This window comes from Leptonychotes weddellii, chromosome 9 (genome assembly GCF_054177405.1).
Source record: "Leptonychotes weddellii isolate Sample4059 chromosome 9, ASM5417740v2, whole genome shotgun sequence".
NCBI classification, from domain to species: domain Eukaryota; kingdom Metazoa; phylum Chordata; class Mammalia; order Carnivora; family Phocidae; genus Leptonychotes; species Leptonychotes weddellii.
Window position 1 is genome coordinate 19,285,968 of NC_138377.1, and position 17,887 is coordinate 19,303,854.

The following is a 17,887-nucleotide window of genomic DNA, read 5'->3' on the forward strand; positions in this document are numbered from 1 at the left end:
TTTGGGGTAAATACCCAGGAGTGCAATTGCTGGGTCATGGGGTAGCTCTATTTTTAAATTTTTGAGGAACCTCCACACTGTTTTCCAAAGTGGCTGTACCAACTTGCATTCCCACCAACAGTGTAAGAGGGTTCCCCTTTGTCCACAACCCTGAGAGACCTGTTTTAGTAGAAGTCTTGTGCATTTTAAGACAGACTGTAGAGTGTTTCTCATGACTATATTTTTTGCAAGATGCTTCCAAAGGTTAACACTTGTTATGTGAAGGTTATCCAAGGCATAGAGCCAGCTTAGTGATGAAGCTTGTATACTATACCCTCATTATTCTGGCTGTATAGAATGTCTCTGAGGATGAGCATTTTTACTTTGTAATAGAGATATGACTCAGTTTTTTCTCAGTTTTCTAAAATTGCTCTGTTGTTCAAGGCACTGACTCTAAAAACATGGCATTTTCATAGGTTCTCATTTACCTGGTTTGACTCTATGCTTGGTGCTCTCAACTTTTAAAAAGCTTTTCCTTTGGTTTCACTATTCCTAGAGTTCTGAGAAAGTCCTTTCAGCTGATTTCTCTGTTTTTCCTTGCTCTTCATCTGAATCTCTGTACCAATTCTGCAGTTGGTAGATGGCTGAACAGAGGATAATTTCTTAGAATTCATTTGTGGGACAGAAATAAGGGAGGGACTTGCAGACTAAGGCATCTTTCCTATACTAGATATGGGGTTGCATGGTTTATATTTTATGTATGACATTTTTTTATTTATTGGTTTAGTTTTCCCCCCACTCACACATTTATCTATTACTTAGTCCCACATCAAGCCATTTTTTTTTGTCTATATGAAAGAGTATTTGACAATCATAGCATTTATATAAATACTAGTCATTGTTGTCTAACAATAAGAACCATTTTTTTTTCCTATTTCATACTGAAGTGTAATTAAATTAATTTAGGGGATGACCTCTAAGTATAATATAATTTATTTATTTGGATTTTGGTTAATTTTTAAAAATCTGTTTAGGACCTTGTTTTACATTGTCACCAATTCAGAAGTTCAGTGATGTTGATTATTAGAGATAATGAAATACTATTTTGATTGATAGATTGAGGAAATTATTTAAACTCATTAAACTGTCATTTTTGTTTGATATGAAATTATACATCTTCTCTCTTTTATTTTTGGGTTTTCTTCATAATTATTTTCAAAAACCAATTGAGAAATAGTTTTTTTTAAAAAAAAATTATGTCCACTATTTGAGTCAAACTAGAATTTTGTTTTAATCTCCATCTGTGTTTTTGCTTATATATGTTTCTTATGATAATTTTATTTCTTTTTTAAAATAATTTTATTTCTTTTATGTTTTATGTTATGATTTGAAATCCAGGTAGGTCAACTGGGATTGACATTGTTTGTTGAATGTTTCTAGGACCAGAATTAAATACATTAATGATATGCTGGAGCTCCTGATCCACAGATCTGTGCAGGTATCAACTTCAATTGAATATGAAATCAACATTCACATTGTTAGTAAATTGGCAACAGAAAGTTTGGCTAATTATTTTTTAGTTAGCTATAAATATCTCTGCCCACCTGCCCCTTTATGTAATGAGCCTAAAGCTTATGCTCTTATTGGCTAAACTTAATTTTAGAGACAAACATTTTCAGTATCTCCAGTAATATGCTTAGTTGGTAATAGTTAAGTATTGACTGGATGGAGAGTTCAGATATTTAAAATTTACATTTTTCCCCTTCTAAATTATTGGATGTGTGTGTGTGTATTCTGGACTATATTTTGGAAAATCCACAAATGTTAAATATATGATATGAATGAGTTCTTAGATTTTCTTGTTGCATCCTCTGATAGATTATCTACATTATTTTCTGCTGTTTAATAGTACAACAAAGGTGGTCTACTTGAGTTTGAATCATGATCATACTCAGGGAGAAGAGTAAGATAGAAGTACATGTGCTAAAATAGATTTGAATGAGTTCTTAAGTCAGTAAATAGCTTTATTAAATTCAGAGCATATCCTTACTGTGTTTGAGTTCTTTTAAGCATTGTATCTTTTAAGTGTTATATCTTTTCTATTTTGTTGCATACATAATAGTTACCAATTGTGGCAGGCAGAATAATAAAAACCCATCTTCTCAAAGATGTCCACGTCCTAGTTCCCAGAACCCATTAATATCTTACATTCCATAGCAAAAGAGATTTTGTGGTTGTGGTTAAATTAAGGGTTTTGAGAAAGGGAGATTATCCTGGATTATTTGTTTGGGCCCAGTGTAATCATAAGAGTTCTTGAAAGTGAAAGACGAAGCAGAAAAGGAAGTCAGAGTGATTCAGTGTTAGAAAGACTCAATTTACTGTTGATGGCCTTAAAGATGAAGGAGGAGGGCCATAAGCCAAGGAATATGGATGGCCTCTAAGAAGCTGGAAAAGGCAAGGAGAAGGATTCTTCCTTGGAACCTCTACAAAGGAATGCACCTCTGCTGACATGATTTTAGCCCAGTACGATCCATATCAGACTTCTAATCTACATAATGAATTTGCATTGTTTTAAGGCACTAAATTTATGGTAATTGGTTAGCAGGATACATGATAAACTAATACAGCAATAAAATCATGAAATTAGAGATTTATGATAGTTTTTCTGACACTTTATTCACGGCCTATCAAGTAATTCTCAAGCCTGCTTGAACCTCTTTGGGTACATGTGTCCATCTTTGGATGTTTGTCAGAAAGTTAGGAATATACATATATTACTTTCAGTCTACTAAAATTAACTTTGAAATGCACTGAGGCAGTTCTTAAAATGTGTGAAATGTGGTATTTTCAAAATGAATATAATTTCCTTATACCTGTCTATACATATTTGGTCCTCTTCACTTAAATATAGCAAGAAAATTCAAAGAAATTACATTGGGTCATGAATGAACATGAAATATAGATACTTACTAGCTTTGGCTGCTGGGAGGCCTTTGTTCATTATTATAGCCCTTCCCACCTTTACATTTTATTGTTCTTCCACTTTGGCTTAAAGTATAGTATTAACATGTACATAGAAGGAAATTAAATAAAATCACAAGACAAAAATACGGAGCAGAGAAACAGTGTCCCTGGCACCTGAAGGGAGTTATTGTAGTTTATCACTTCATTTACTTCCGAGTTTTCTGACATCTAAGAGGGATACTTGTTGGGTCACATGGTTCTTATCATCCTAGTTAAAGGGGGCACGGAAACTCCTATGAGAAACAAAATTCTGGAAACTGAATTCAAGGGGAATATATTATATTCATCTTTCTATAAGCAATGTAACAATGTCTCCAGTTATTGTTTAGATAGTAATAAGAGCTAACGTGCATTGCTGTGTGTCAGATATTAAGTGCTATAGCTATAAACAATTTATTATTTTGTTAATCCCCAAGTAGGTATTATCATTCAGATTTCAAAAGATAACGATTGGGGGTTTATTTCTTTGTAGAAATTCTTGAAAATGACTAGGGACACGTTATGACTTTTGTAGTCCCCAGGCACCTAACCTTCAGGCCCCTTCCTCCATGAAATAATGAAATTTTTGGTTATGGTGATATGAAGATGAATATAATCCAGGCTGGATTTATTATTATATATTATTTTATTCATTTTTTTCTTCTAGCTTTATAATAAAATGAATACATTTTCATTGGCCAGAGACACTGTGCTTACTGTGCCTAGTGGAGAAGTTGGCCTCAGATAGAAGAATACAGGCTGTGCTATAATATCATATGGAGGATCTGACTTTATAGAGTAGGGGATGAGGACAGGATTTCCTTAGAACGTGACACATATGGGGATCCTAAGTCTGAGTAGGCATTAGTCAGGTCCAGACGGTTGGCAGTGTTGTCCCAGCAGAGGGAACAGTGTTTGTGAAGGGCTGAAGCGGGAAGGAACTTGGCTGGAGCATATTGACATAAGGAGATTGAATGCAAGCACAAAGATTTTAACTGACCTAATGCTTTACAGATAGCAGACTTAATGAAATTACCTCTGTGCCTACAGTGGACTCAGTGTTCAGATGACTGGTATATTTTGGGTAGATAAAACTTTAATTTATCCTTGAATTCTTGACTAAGATTTGAAGTTTGATTATTCTTTATTGTGGAGTTAGTTGGGATCCAGAATGCTTTAGATACCAGATATGGTTGCAGAGAATAAACATATGCATGTCATGATATTTAAAATGGAAATATTTTTATTTATTTTTTTTATTTTTATTTTTTTAAAGATTTTATTTATTTATTTGAGAGAGAGAGAGTGAGAGAGCGCAAGAGGGGGTAGGGTTAGAGGGAGAAGCAGACTCCCTGCCGAGCAGGGAGCCCGATGTGGGACTCGATCCCGGGACTCCGGGATCATGACCTGAGCCGAAGGTAGTCGCTTAACTAACTGAGCCACCCAGGCACCCAAAATGGAAATATTTTTAAATAGAGGCTGCCAACATATTGTATATAAAGCCTGTATTGCCTTATGGTTATGAAATTTGAAACTCCAAGGAAAATTTTCTTATTTTATTAATTTGAAAGACTTCCTGAGAGCATTTAAAACCTATTTTGACACTTATGATTTGAAAGAAAGATTACTTTCTCCCATTTACTTGTCCTCTGCAACTAGTGACTTTACATAGTTTTCCTTGGTTGTGTCTTGTGAATCTACTCCTCCCTCCACTTAGATGACCTCTATCTTACTTAGCTCTGTATTACTTCATCTTCAAGGATTACAGAAGCTTCTTATTTGCAAGATCTTCTTAACCTTTAGTCTGTTTCACTGGTCTTTACCTATGAGACTGACAGAGCTCTCCCAAGACAGATGACTTTCCCAAGCAGACACACTCCAGTGGATGTGTTCAAGTTCACACCATTCCCTGGGCCCAAGCCATCCTTCATCCATTTCTCTAATAAAGCATTTGGTAAGGATGACATCTTTTATAAATAACCTTGAAATTGCTCAGAGTAATACAAAAAGTAAATCATTCTCAAACTTTGGTTTTGTATTTTTATAATAAATTACTTGCCACACACCCCGCAATTGACCTCCATTCAGTAGCGTTTCATTGGAGAACACACACACATGTGTGTGCACATACAACTGCTGTTCTAATCAGTTCTGCCTAATGAATCTTCATTAAACACAGCTTTGAGCATGAGATCCTCAGCTCAGAAACCTTCAGTGGCTTTCTCACTGCTGAACAAATAAAAGTTCAAACTCCTTTAGGAATCTACCATTTTCCCCTCTTTCTAAAACTCTACCCTTGTTATTAACCCTTGCTAGCAGACATTTTTCCTTTTACCACCCCATTACTATTAAAACTTTTGGATACAATTGCATGACATTTTACATTTATAGCTTTTTATTCTGGGTATCTACATGTGTATTTCTTTATATTAATTTTTAATCTCATTTATAGACCCTTGTCTTCCCATTGCATCTTGTACCAGTTTTTATATTTAAACAGGAAATAAACAATTATTGGATGTTTGGGTAGGTGTGCAGATGGATGGATGGATGAATGGATGGACAGATAAATGGATAGCACAGATCTAGCTTCCTACCTCTTTATCCCATTTATTATGGTATGTCATCAGAAATCATACCCCCAACAATATATACTCTAGATACTTAGGTCTGTTTTACCAATCAAAAAGGAAACAAACATCAATATTGATTTATTCTTACTTCTGCTTCAGGACACAGGAATAAACACGAGGTATTAGACAACAACTCAGAATTACCCCCAAACTATGCTGATGATGTCCTTTATTAGCTTAGCTGTCTTCACTAAATCTTTTGAAACTAGGATAATTGGCAGTAAGAGAATCCTCCTCCTATTTCCCTGATAGTATTTGGAAAGACTTTGACATACATGTTCTCCTTTCTGGATTTGATGACAATTCATCACATCAGCAGTGAGAGATTCCAGATATGATTTCCTATTGAGACTATTGAACTTATACTCTAGTATTTAAAATTCACTTCTTAATGATGTCACACTTTGAAAAGATTCCTCTTCACAGTTCCTTTCCTGCAGGTGATGTTAAATCTTTATGTTCAACTATTCACTCTCAGTGTCTTTGAGATGTCCTTTAGGGGAATGAAGGAAGCGATTTCTTGAGGCCTTGCTGTATTCAGGTTTTTGTATGTATTTTCTCATTTAACCCTTAAAACAACCTTGTGCAATTATGAATCCCATTTTACAGTCAGGCAGCTGAGTCTGGGATGCGAGGAAGGGTAGGTTTTCTTCTCACAAGGTGGGACAGTGAATTATAGATGGGAGAGATCTTTGTGAAACTCCATCATATGTTTCTACTGTCATATCGCATATCAGAATGAACCAGTGCTACTCAGTCAAGCTCAGTAGGCCTTGCAAATTGGAAAGAACCCATCCTTCCCCACTCTGTTGGGCTCTTTTCTCTAAAGTTGTAAAGAGATCAAGTTTTTGTTAAGAATATTAGAAATAAAATTGCCCTGTCAAAACCTCCACTCTTTTTGGCTACTAGTTTAGTTGTTAATTAATGAAACTAATTCTAATATTATGGTATAGGACCTTTCTCTCCCATAACCAAGAAACTAATATCAAACCTTTTCTTATGTGTGCTGCTACCATGAATGTGATATCTATTTCCTAATCAGTTACCCAAGACCACATCTTTCTGTTGTGGTTTTAAAATTCAGAGTGATTAAAGGGCACGATAGTTTTCAGAGCAACCAGTGAGTTTTCATCTCTATGTAGCTTGAGCTCCATGGAACAAGTGTTTCCAAGAACTCCTCTGACTTCTGCTTTTGTGGTCATGAGAAATTTGGCTCTCTTCAAAGCTTTCAGATTTCACTGGAGTCAGGACAGGTGGATATCCAATTTGTGATCTACGGTTTCTTCCTCCCCCCCCCCCCCCAACACAGTCCTATCTGCCACAAGAACCTCAGCTGCATCTGGCAGTGTTTTAGCAATTACCCTCAGGTTCACAGCTCTCTCTACCTTCTGTTCTGAATGGAGAATGACTCAACATAGCTTAACAAAGAAGCACTTTCATCTTGAGAAAAGAGATGTAAACTGCAGCTGGAAGGATTTAGCTAAGATGTAAGAATACGTTGAAACTAGGAGGTTCCTAGAACTAAAATATCTATGGCAGTTGGAAGGAGTCCTGTCTTCAAAGATCTTCAGAGGGAGAGACATCTGTGTAGTATGACTTAGTTGCAATGAAGTGCTAGTGATTATGAACAAATATAGGAGTTAATTTTCTTATTCCTCTTGAACCGAAATTGTGAACTCTCGTTTAAATAAGGACTGCTCTTGCTTTCCAGGCACTTTGTGGCTCTGGTTATTTAATATGAACACTCTGCAGAGGTATGTATCTAAGTAACACGGTCTCTTGTTCCTCCATATCAGTGAAGTCTCCGATGGGTTTTCTTTAGTATTTGTATCTTTGTTCATGGTGAGGTTAGAAAGTTTTTTAGGACAGTACAGGGAAGAGAAAATGGCTGCTATGTGTAATACAACTTTGCAGGTACTCTCTATACACATAAATTCTTATAATAATTTATTAAATATGTTAATTAGAATGGGGTTCATGAAGGGAAAAGAGGGAAATGCAATTTCAATGAAATGCCCGATTTCCAAACATTCTTCATGTAAAAGTTGTTCTGAAAAAATAAACTGTTAAAAGAGGGAAAATATAACTAGTTAATATTTGGTTACATTATTTAGAAATCAAGGTAAAAACTCTGACCTACTGTATTTATATACTCTTCTACAATGTTCATATCTGCATGTATGTTTATTCTAATTTTCTATTTCAATCTAAGAATTATCACTTTTTTTTCCCCTTCTTTTAATCCAGGAAGAGAAAAAATCTGATCAACTATTAAGAAAGAATAAAAAGGATTTGATTTAAATACCTTAAAAATAAGAGTTAATAAGAATTTGAAATGTCTTCCTGCCCTTTGGATTTGATTTCAGTTCTAATGCTTTTTACAAAGTTCCAATAGACATGTGGACCTGTACTCTTTTTTCCTCTTTTTTTTTGAATCTGTGGAAGAAACATTTGAAATGTACTTTCTGGCAGAGGGTTACTTTAGGATTTGTTCTCTCTGCCTTTGTGTTGCTGGCTCAGACATCTGCAAGGAGCTGACATGGACATCTGTATTTCCTCCCGAGGCTTCAGCACGCACAGCTTTTTTATTGATTGGTTTTTTTTTTTTTACTTTACTGTAAATTGATCTTTATTCCATGTTAAAGTGATATACCCTACTATTTAAGTTCTTTACAAACATCCCGCACCCCCACATCACATTATAACCTTATTTTTGTGTAAGTCTTGCTGGAAGGTCAGTATTAGACAAGACTTAAATGTTGTTGGGTCTCAGCTGTACAGCGCCATGTAAACCAGTCTGCACTCTGTCATGATGGTATTGTAGTGGTCCTTCAGTCTCCACGCCTCCATAATCACGTCCAGGTGATGAAGCATCTTACTAGTTTTCCACAGTTCTAGCTCCTAGAACCTCCATCTAAACTTCTAGTTTATTTTTCATTTGCAATTTTTTTTTTTCTTGTAGTCTTTCTTCAGATTAGTTTACCTCCCGGAGCACCTTGAAAGGTCTCCCTCCTTTTACATTTCTGGTTCTCAAATATTTTACTCACCTTTTCAGTATCTCAATTCCAAAGTCCATTTTGTAAGAAATTGGGATTTAGTCACTAACTATGCTTACTTTTTTTTTTTTTTTAACGCCTTCTCTTTGAAATATCCATTTATTCTTATTATTACCTGGGTAGAAGTATTAAATGAGATCCATTGCTATATAATGCACATTTGGCTGTATAGTTTATATTTTTCTCCTTCAGTTCAATTCATGCTAATGAAAGTACTTGTCTTGCTCAGGCAGGCTTATAAGAAAGGCCAAAAATGCCTCATTTTCAGTGACTGCCTTTTAGTGTCTTTGGAGTATGTGGTGTTCCATTGTGTTCCATACGTGACAGAGACATACTCTTTACTTTAACACAATTGAAAATTCTAATTCAGATAAGTATTTACACAAACATTTATATAGAAAGCTATGAAAAGGATTATATAGTTGTGGGTGTATGTTCTTACAGAAGGGAGAAGTTGTCGATGGAGTGACTCTGGTTGGTTCTAAAGTTGTTTTTTTTTTTCATGTAGGTTTGTTGCTTCCAAGGAAACAGCCACTGAAGGGATGACTCTTTCTGTCTTCTCTGATTGTGAAATGCTATAAATGCCCTGAGGAAATATAAACTGTAGATTACTGTAACATTCATAAAGAGAAGTTTGTCTTTGTGATTTCTGTTACTAGGAAGTTTCCCTGCTAGTCAGATGTTATTAGTACCCGTTTCTTGGCTAAATCAGACATATCATAGCTGTTATGGTAGTAGAGAAAGAGAGGTCTGTTGGCTTCTTTGTCACAAGTAAGGAAAGAAGCACCTATGCTTTGAGGATTTGGAGATTGGGAAGGAAAAGGGGAGACGTGCCAATTACCTACAAAAAGGATCTTACAGAGTTTTTATTTTTATGCATAGTACCTTATACTACTTCTTCCCTTTTCTTATTCCTGGTGAAGGAACAGAGTAAGTAAATGATTAGAGCATTTATTGGGGGATAGTTGTTTTGGGGCGATAATTGTTTTTTAGATCTCATCTCCCTCATTTGTAATTTTTGAAGATCTGTAAATGTAGCTGAAAAATACCAATGTCTGATTATTCCATGTAAGTTAATTAATTGGAATTAATACCATTTAAGATTTCCATTTTTTTAAATGATGCATATTTTTTCCAAAAGGAGGTTTTCCTCTTAGATTTTGATTTTGATTGTGAATTACAATATCTTCTGATCAATATGAACTTTCTCTTATACAAAATTCCAGCATATTGGGGCACCTAGGTAGCTCAGTCGATTAAACGTCTGCCTTTGGCTCAGGTCATAATCCCAGGGTACTGGGATTGAGCCCTGTGTTGGGCTCCCTGCTCAGCTGGGAGCCTGCTTCTCCCTTTCCCTGGGCCCCTCCACTTCCCTCCCCCTTCTTCGTGCATGCACGCTTTCTCTCTCTCTCAAATAAATAAGTAAATTTTTTTTTAAATTCCAGCATGTTATAATTCTTGGATTTATAGAAATTTTCCTCCTTGTATATTCAGTTTTTGTCAATTGTGGGTCATTCCTCTTGGGGATAATTTGAATAAGAGGGAACTTGTGTTCTGGAATAGGTAATAGAAATAAAGGAACAAATTTTCTGCAGTAAAAGGCCTTGGGAAAATAAGAATGAGATAGAGCATACCTGAACTTAAGAATTGAATTTCAGTGGTTGATAGGAAAAAAAAAAAAGAACAAATAAACAAAACACCTTTGGTGTCCAGGAGAGGCAGTTGGAGGTAGAACTTAATAATAGGCAGCTTAGTTTTTCTTGTTCTTCATAGCCACATATAGTAAATATTTGTTGAGTGAAGTATTGGGTGAATGAACAATGGAGCAAACAACTAGGGTATGTAGTCTAGAGTAAATAATCAGAATGTATTAATTGCATGGGGACCAAAAAAAGAATTAAGCCTCTCATTAGATCTTTTTCTAACAGAAAGGATTGAAACAAACTTACAAGCATTTTATTGAAATTTCAGGAGTATCTGTCTGATGACATATATAAATCAGTAGTAAGGGGCACCTGGGTGGCTCAGTTGGTTGAGCGGCTGCCTTCGGCTCAGGTCATGATCCCAGGGTCCTGGGATCGAGTCCCGCATCGGGCTTCCTGCTCAGCAGAGAGCCTGCTTCTCGGTCTCCCTCTGCCTCTCTCCTCTGCTTGTGCTCTCCTGCTCTCTCTCTGTCAAAGAAATAAATTAAAATCTTAAAAAAAAAAAAATCAGTAGTAAGTTCTCACTATTCTCAAACCTAAAAGTGTATATTGTTTCATATCTTTTTATTATGCATCTTTATTGTTAATGTGAAAATAAAATAATTTTAAAGACTTTTATAGGGTAATTCCAGACTTTTAACTTTTCTTTTTTCATAATCTTGAATTTCACAAATAAAAATTTGTCTTCTCTAGGTTTGTTTTGAGAATTTATCAGTGGTTAGAGTTGATGATAAATTAATTAATTTACTTAAAATTATTCCAAATTGGGTGTTTTTATAATATATGTATGTTGATGAATTATTATTATTATTTATTTTTTTTTTGAAGATTTTATTTATTTATTTGAGAGAGAGAGTGAGAGAGAGAAAGAGCACAAGAGGGGGGAGCGGGAGAGGGAGAAGCAGACTCCCTGCTGAGCAGGGAGCCCGATGCGGGACTCGATCCCAGGACTCCAGGATCATGACCTGAGCCGAAAGCTGTCGCTTAACCAACTGAGCCACCCAGGCACCCTGTATGTTGATGAATTATTAAGTATTATTTTTTAAATGATGAATTGCTTGAGGGCCAAGATAATTTTTATTTGATGTCATGTCTTTTATCACATAACACACAACAAATGTTGGGTGGATGGATGAATGACTGGTCATCTTTGCAAAGGTAGAAGTTGACTACAGGTCCAGTAGTACCAAATAAGCAAAAGTGTTACTAAGTAGTACCCTCTTGAATTATAATCACATGGTTCCTGAGACTTAGAGGTTATGAGAAGATATAGCCAATTATTTGATATCCACAACACACCGCAGAACCAGTCACAGTACTGTTTCTATAAAACTTTCTTGCCTTGTTAGGGTCCTCAATTATTAAGTGAAGATAACTCTTTCTGTTTTAGGCTTTGCTTCTATAAGCCATCTTCAACCTTTCTGGGTTCTGTGTTATGATGGATGATTATGTTCCATTCTTTGTAAGATACTATTTGGTAAAACTTCCCAGAACACTGTAAGATTTCAGCAATAGCTTCTAGTTAGCTCTTCATCTGTTCTCAAGTGACCTGGCAATCTTGCCCTTCTCTCTGAAGTGGGCTTTGTATGGTCTCCCATTGCCTCAGCCAATTAAGACCTTAAAATTAGGCTTTGAGGAACCGTGCTCATGCTTCCAGACACATAATAGCACCACTTTTCATTGAAGGAGATGAGAAGTGTTTAAGTTTGGCCAATGAACAAAGCGAGGATAAAAACAAGTGCTAAAATCACAATTAGCCCTGAATATTTTAATGAAATAAGGGTATCAGTTTTTGGACACTATTCCACCATTATGCTAGATTTCCCTCCATAATTTATGGTTCAAAGTTTTGTGCTTCTTATAGAGATAATTATGTAGTAAGGCATTTTGAAAAGGGTACTACACCCTTATTTTTGAGGCAAATAGCTTTGCTACCCTAGATTTAAGCCTGGATTAAAACATTCCTGTTGCTTCAAGCCTGAATAAGATTCTAGAATGTAAGTTCTTCAAAGGATCTTTCTTTGATTTGGGTGGGAGAGATGAGCATGCTTGATATTGAGCTATGACATTTTTTATAGATTTCATATATATGTTATTTTCAGATAATGAATGTTTTAATTTCTAATTATGGTAGTTTGACTCATTTTTCCTTTAAAGATTCTGGCATTTTGTATTGAGTAGTTACTATCTTTTTTGCTTACTGTATCATTCTAGATTGGCAGTATCCTTTCTAATGGTTAAAAGGAATAGTGATTGCTCCGTTGACAAATGAGAGGTTTCTCTCTCTCTCTCTCTCCCCCTCTCTCTCTACTTATTTTCCAGTTGGGAGTCTGATAAGAATGGCAAGGTTGGTGTTCCTGTTTCAGTAACAAAAGTATTTGTAAATGGTAAAAATTTTTTTAAAAGAAGTTATTTGCTCATATATGGAAATTTTGTTTTATAGCTGTTAAATGCTTCAAGTAACTTATTTTTTTTTCTTAGACTGAGAATGGCAAAATATGTTATTTTAGACACACACCATATCTATAAGTGTATATGTTATGTTTATGTGTGTATGTGTATTTATATTTATATACCAAAGAACAGAGGAGGTTTTGTGTAATTTTATGTTGACTGCACTCTTAGAATGGAGTCTCTGAGTGTTCAGGAACCAGCCTCAGAACATAATTGCCATGTCTGTGTTGTGTTTTGCCCTTGTGATCATGTCTACAGCGTGTCATGACACTGAATGTTTCTCAGTAGGGGCACTAGGAATATTTTGAACTGGACAGTTCTTTGTGGTCCAGGATGCTCTCACACATTGAAAGGCATCTGATTATCCTGGTCTCCAAACCCTAAATACCAGTAGCACTATCTATTCTCTGAAAGAAGAAAAATGCTCTCCCCTTCCCCAAATTCTTTTAGAGAACTATTAGATTCTTTTCTCACAACACCGAAAATGTTTTATTGCATTTACTTATTTTCTTATTTATATCCTTGCACAAACCTATGAACCACATAAGAACATAGACCTTATCTTAAATATTTTGGTGTTCCATGACCTATCACAGCGTATAACCCATAAGCATTTCATTTAATACATGTTTATTAGATAACCTGTAATACTAACTTTAAAATTTACCTAATTACTTAAACTTAGCATTTCCCTCAAACAATTATTAAGCCATGTTGTGAAATTAACCAGAGATATCATATCAAGAGCTTTATTTATCTGTTAAATTACCCATCTATTTGTTTATATCTTGACTTACGTAACAGATTTATACAGAGCTGTTAGTTGAAAAATGTACTTCATTATAGAGCAGTGCTGTCCAAAAGAAATGAGACACAAATGTGAGCTACATATGTAATTTAAAATTATCTTATAACCACATTGAGAAAGGTAAAAAGAAAATGTGAAGTTAATTTTAATAATGTGTTTTATATAACCCATCATATTTTAAATATGATCATTTCAGCATGTAATCAATATGAAAAATCGCTGAGCTTTTTTTCATATGGAACTTTTGAAGTCTGGCAGCTATTTTACCCATATTGCTCATCTCAGTTCCAGCCATCTGCATTTCATACACTCAGTAGCATATGTGTGGCTCATGGCTAGTGTATTAGACAGCACAGCCCTAGAAGACCCTCTGTATTGTCTATTATTTCATTTCATCATTCCTGCAATGAGACATTTATCTGTAGTAGGATTGCCAGGATTGTTGTGGACTCTTTAGGAAGCAGAAGATGGTAACTTTATTATAAAGAGAAGCTTATATACTCTAATATTATATTTATGAAACAAATACTTACTTTAGATCTAAAAAATGATTTAAGGCATCTTATGATAAATAGTATAGCCACAATACCAAACTATCAGAAGGGAAATTAAAGATATGTAGAAATGATTTGAATAGGCTAGATTCTTTGAATTTTTCAATTTTCTCTACTTCTATTTAAAAGCAGATGGTAGAGAATAGCAGTTATTTTTGCAGCTGAGTAGTAAAGGGCACTTTAACAAATTAGAAGGAAGGACACTTTAGGATTTATTTGCCTACTTTACCTACATTTTTCTACATTGTATAGTTTGCAGTAAATAATTTGAATATTTATTAAAAACAGAGTTTATTCTTTGCAGCACCTGGGTCATGTTGTCTTTGGTTTAGACTGCAGAGCTTAGTAAATATTTTGCTCTGGTCAAGGTTTTTTCCATTCAGACTATGGAGTCTAAATTGCTCAGGCACTGTTTCGACTGTCTAGACCAAGTTGTTTGGCTCTAGCGTTTTGTTTTTCTTTTTTTTTTTAAGATTTTATTTATTTATTTGACAGAGAGAGACACAGCGAGAGAGGGAACACAAGCAGGGGGAGTGGGAGAGGGAGAAGCAGGCTCCCCGCAGAGCAGGGAGCCCGACGTGGGACTCGATCCCAGGACCCTGGGATCATGACCTGAGCCGAAGGCAGTCGCTCAACCGACTGAGCCACCCAGGCGCCCCAAGCGTTTTGTTTTTCAAAATTAAGCACCTGCTAATGAATTTGCCACAGTTTTTATTAGCTACACAGGAAGGAAATGAAAAGGGACCTAATGTTTTCTGAGTACCTACCACATGCCAAGCTCTGTTAGACATCTTACATAACTTCTCAGATAATCTTTTATTAAAGGTAGGTATTTTTATTACTGATTTCTTGATGAGAAAATTAAAGCTATGAGTGGTTAAGTGACAAGCTTTTGGATCTATGGATAATGTATAAGAGATTGCTTTGTAAAATGTGGCTGGACTGGAAGTGTAGGAAATGACTCCATTTCTTCTTATTCCCATTAAACTATCATCCACCACTCAGCAGCCTAGAGTAATTACTTTGTAACATAAATTATATCATACCCTACCTCAACCCTTTAGTGACCTGGAGAGGTGGGGGGCGGGGGGAACAATCCAAGTTCTTGACCATGATTCGCAACCTCCCTCCTGATTTGGCTCCTCCCTGTGCTCCGGCTTCATCCATTTCCCATCTCAACTTGAGCATGAAGTTCTAGACACATTTTATCCTGCCCTTATTTTTGTTCCTCTTACTTGCCGAGCCTATTTTGGCCTCACAACTTTCACACCTGTTGTTTCCCCTCCCGTGTCCTACTTCTGCTTCCCCCTTCCCCTGCACATACAGCTTTGCTCTCCTGCTGCATTTGGTCTTAGCTCACTTAAATATTCTCTCTTCAGGTGGACCTCACTCTGCCGCCCATTCTGAGTAGGTCCTTTCCTTTATTTCTGTCATTGCAGCCTGTTCATTTACTTTAAAGAGCATGTAAAGCTATAATTTTATTTGGCTATGTTCATGTATTTATTTATATGTCATCTGTCCTTCATCTATATATATGTATATATGTGTTGAGTATAAACTCCATAAGGCCAGTGACCATATCTGTTGCCCTTGCTGTGGTGGGTGCACAGTTAATATTTGCTGGGAGTAAATATTTGCCTTTTGGTACCTGGTTTGCCATAATCGCGTCCTGAAGTGTCCATCCTGAGTTCATTTTCTCACTTCTCTGTTTCATCTACTAATGTTGCCAAATTGTAATAAATACTAATTGGTTGACTTCCTAGCCTCATATCCCCCTCTTTGTTCTAATGGACTGTATTTCCTGACACACATGGATGGTGATATAACCAGGCTGATCTGCCCTGGTGGCTCACTGGCCCCTCACCACAGGGACTTTTGCAAGAGATGTGATGCAGTCTAGGCCATTTTGAATCCTTCCTTGATTGAAAATTTCAAACTCAAAATAGGAGAGCAAACCTCTTTTTATACTTGGGACATGGTATTGATAGGTTATAAACCTCTATCAGAGATCGTATTTCATGCAAGGAGAAAAAAAAAAAACACTGTAATAGCAGACAAATAAGCCAACACTCAGAAAAGAACTAGAGATGTAGGGCAAATGATAGGCTTGCTGGTGTCAAGCCCTTGTCCCCATTTGCCCTCATTTATGCCTGTGCCCTTCTTGATCAGATGCTGCATTTCATTCTTTCCTTTTTGACTTAAACTAGTTAAACTTGTCTCTCCCTCCCTTACAAAGAGTCTTAACAAATTAATGTTCACAGTCCTACCCCTAACCACACATAGCAGGGACTGTCATGATCCATTTTGTTTTCTTATGTTAAATAATACTTCCCAATATCACTACAAGGTCATGCTGAACTAATTTAATTTAGTTTGGAAATGGTGGTTCCACTTTTTCTGCTACTTTGTATTTTTTGTCCAGAATTCTATTCTTACTATTATTCCTTCCATTTCTGAAAACTGAGAGGTAAAGTATCTGTGTGATATGATATTCCATATATATCATATCACACATACTTACACAATGATTATAACTTATGCCCTATATCATTTTATTGCTGAAATTATTGTATTTTTATGCCATATAAATTTTGGATCCGTTGAACTTAGTTTAATTTTTTTTTAATCGGCATTTTTTAAACTAGAATTTAGAAGTAAGGACTGTGAGACTTTGTTGAATATAAATACTAATGTGAAATTATCCCTATACTAAAATTAATGAATTGCCAATAATTTGTACAGACTGTCTTTTATGTCAGGAAAATCATTGCTACTGAATTGTATAAGACTTGTGGTTATCTTTCTAGTCTGAGTCACATGTTCAACTACAGGGGAAAATAACAGGCTTACCATGTGGGTTTGATTAAGTCATGTGAAAATGAGGATTCGGTGATTCAGGTTCTGAGAAAGATGCATATGAAATGACATACTAGGGGCCCCTGGGTGGCTCAGCCGGTTAGGCATCTGCCTTCAGCTCAGGTCGTGATCCCAGGGTCCTGGGATGGAGCCCCACGTCGGGCTCCCTGCTCAGTGGGGAGCCTGCTTCTCCCTCTGTGTTCCGCTACCTCTGTTCTTGCTTTCTCTCTCTCTCTGTCAAATAAGTAAAATCTTAAAAAAAAAAAAAAAAAGAAATGACATACTAATTTAGATCTATGATCCATTTGACTCAATGTTCTGGTTCTGACAATGGTACTAAGTGATATTTTGGTAGAAGCTCAATCCTTACATTTTATTTGGTCATTTTCAAATATTAAAAGTATACTATAAATAAAAATTATTATAAATAAAAATTAACCTTTATGCCTTAAAAAACTTCTTGCATTGCTTTTATATTTTCAAGATATATAAACTTTCTTAGGGATGGTGCCCTACAACACACTGCCACCATTCTCATTTTCTGGTCCTCCTCCTTAGTAAACTTAGTTTCCTCTGAGTTAGCCACGACTTCAGTATCCCTCCTGAAACACTGCTTTAGGCAGCCACTGCCCAGCTGATTTAAATTGCTCCATGGAGTGAAATGTAGTTGTTCATATCCGTGGGAAATGAGTTCTAAATGTTACCATCTTCTACCTGAACTGAAGATAATGGCACTTCCTTCTTGTTTCAAGGGCTCTGTTTCCAGTATTTTCATTTATGCTTTAAAATAATTTACGTCTGGGTGCCTGGGTGGCTTAGTCATTAAGCGTCTGCCTTTGGC

At 35.9% G+C, this 17,887-nt stretch overlaps 1 protein-coding gene across 14 annotated transcripts in view; it reads left to right on the top strand.

The window, feature by feature from the left end:
- CEP128 (centrosomal protein 128) overlaps positions 1 to 17,887 on the top strand; it is a 381,239-nt gene that overhangs the window by 171,128 nt on the left and 192,224 nt on the right. The window contains exon 20 of one of the 14 annotated variants that reach the window (XM_081830123.1): positions 9,180 to 11,000. The exons of the other annotated variants lie outside the window; for them this stretch is intronic. Within the exon in view, the coding sequence (XP_081686249.1) occupies positions 9,180 to 9,217 (38 nt within the window). The 3' untranslated portion in view covers positions 9,218 to 11,000. Of the gene's footprint in view, positions 1 to 9,179; positions 11,001 to 17,887 lie in introns of those variants that run through there. 14 annotated transcript variants of the gene reach the window in all.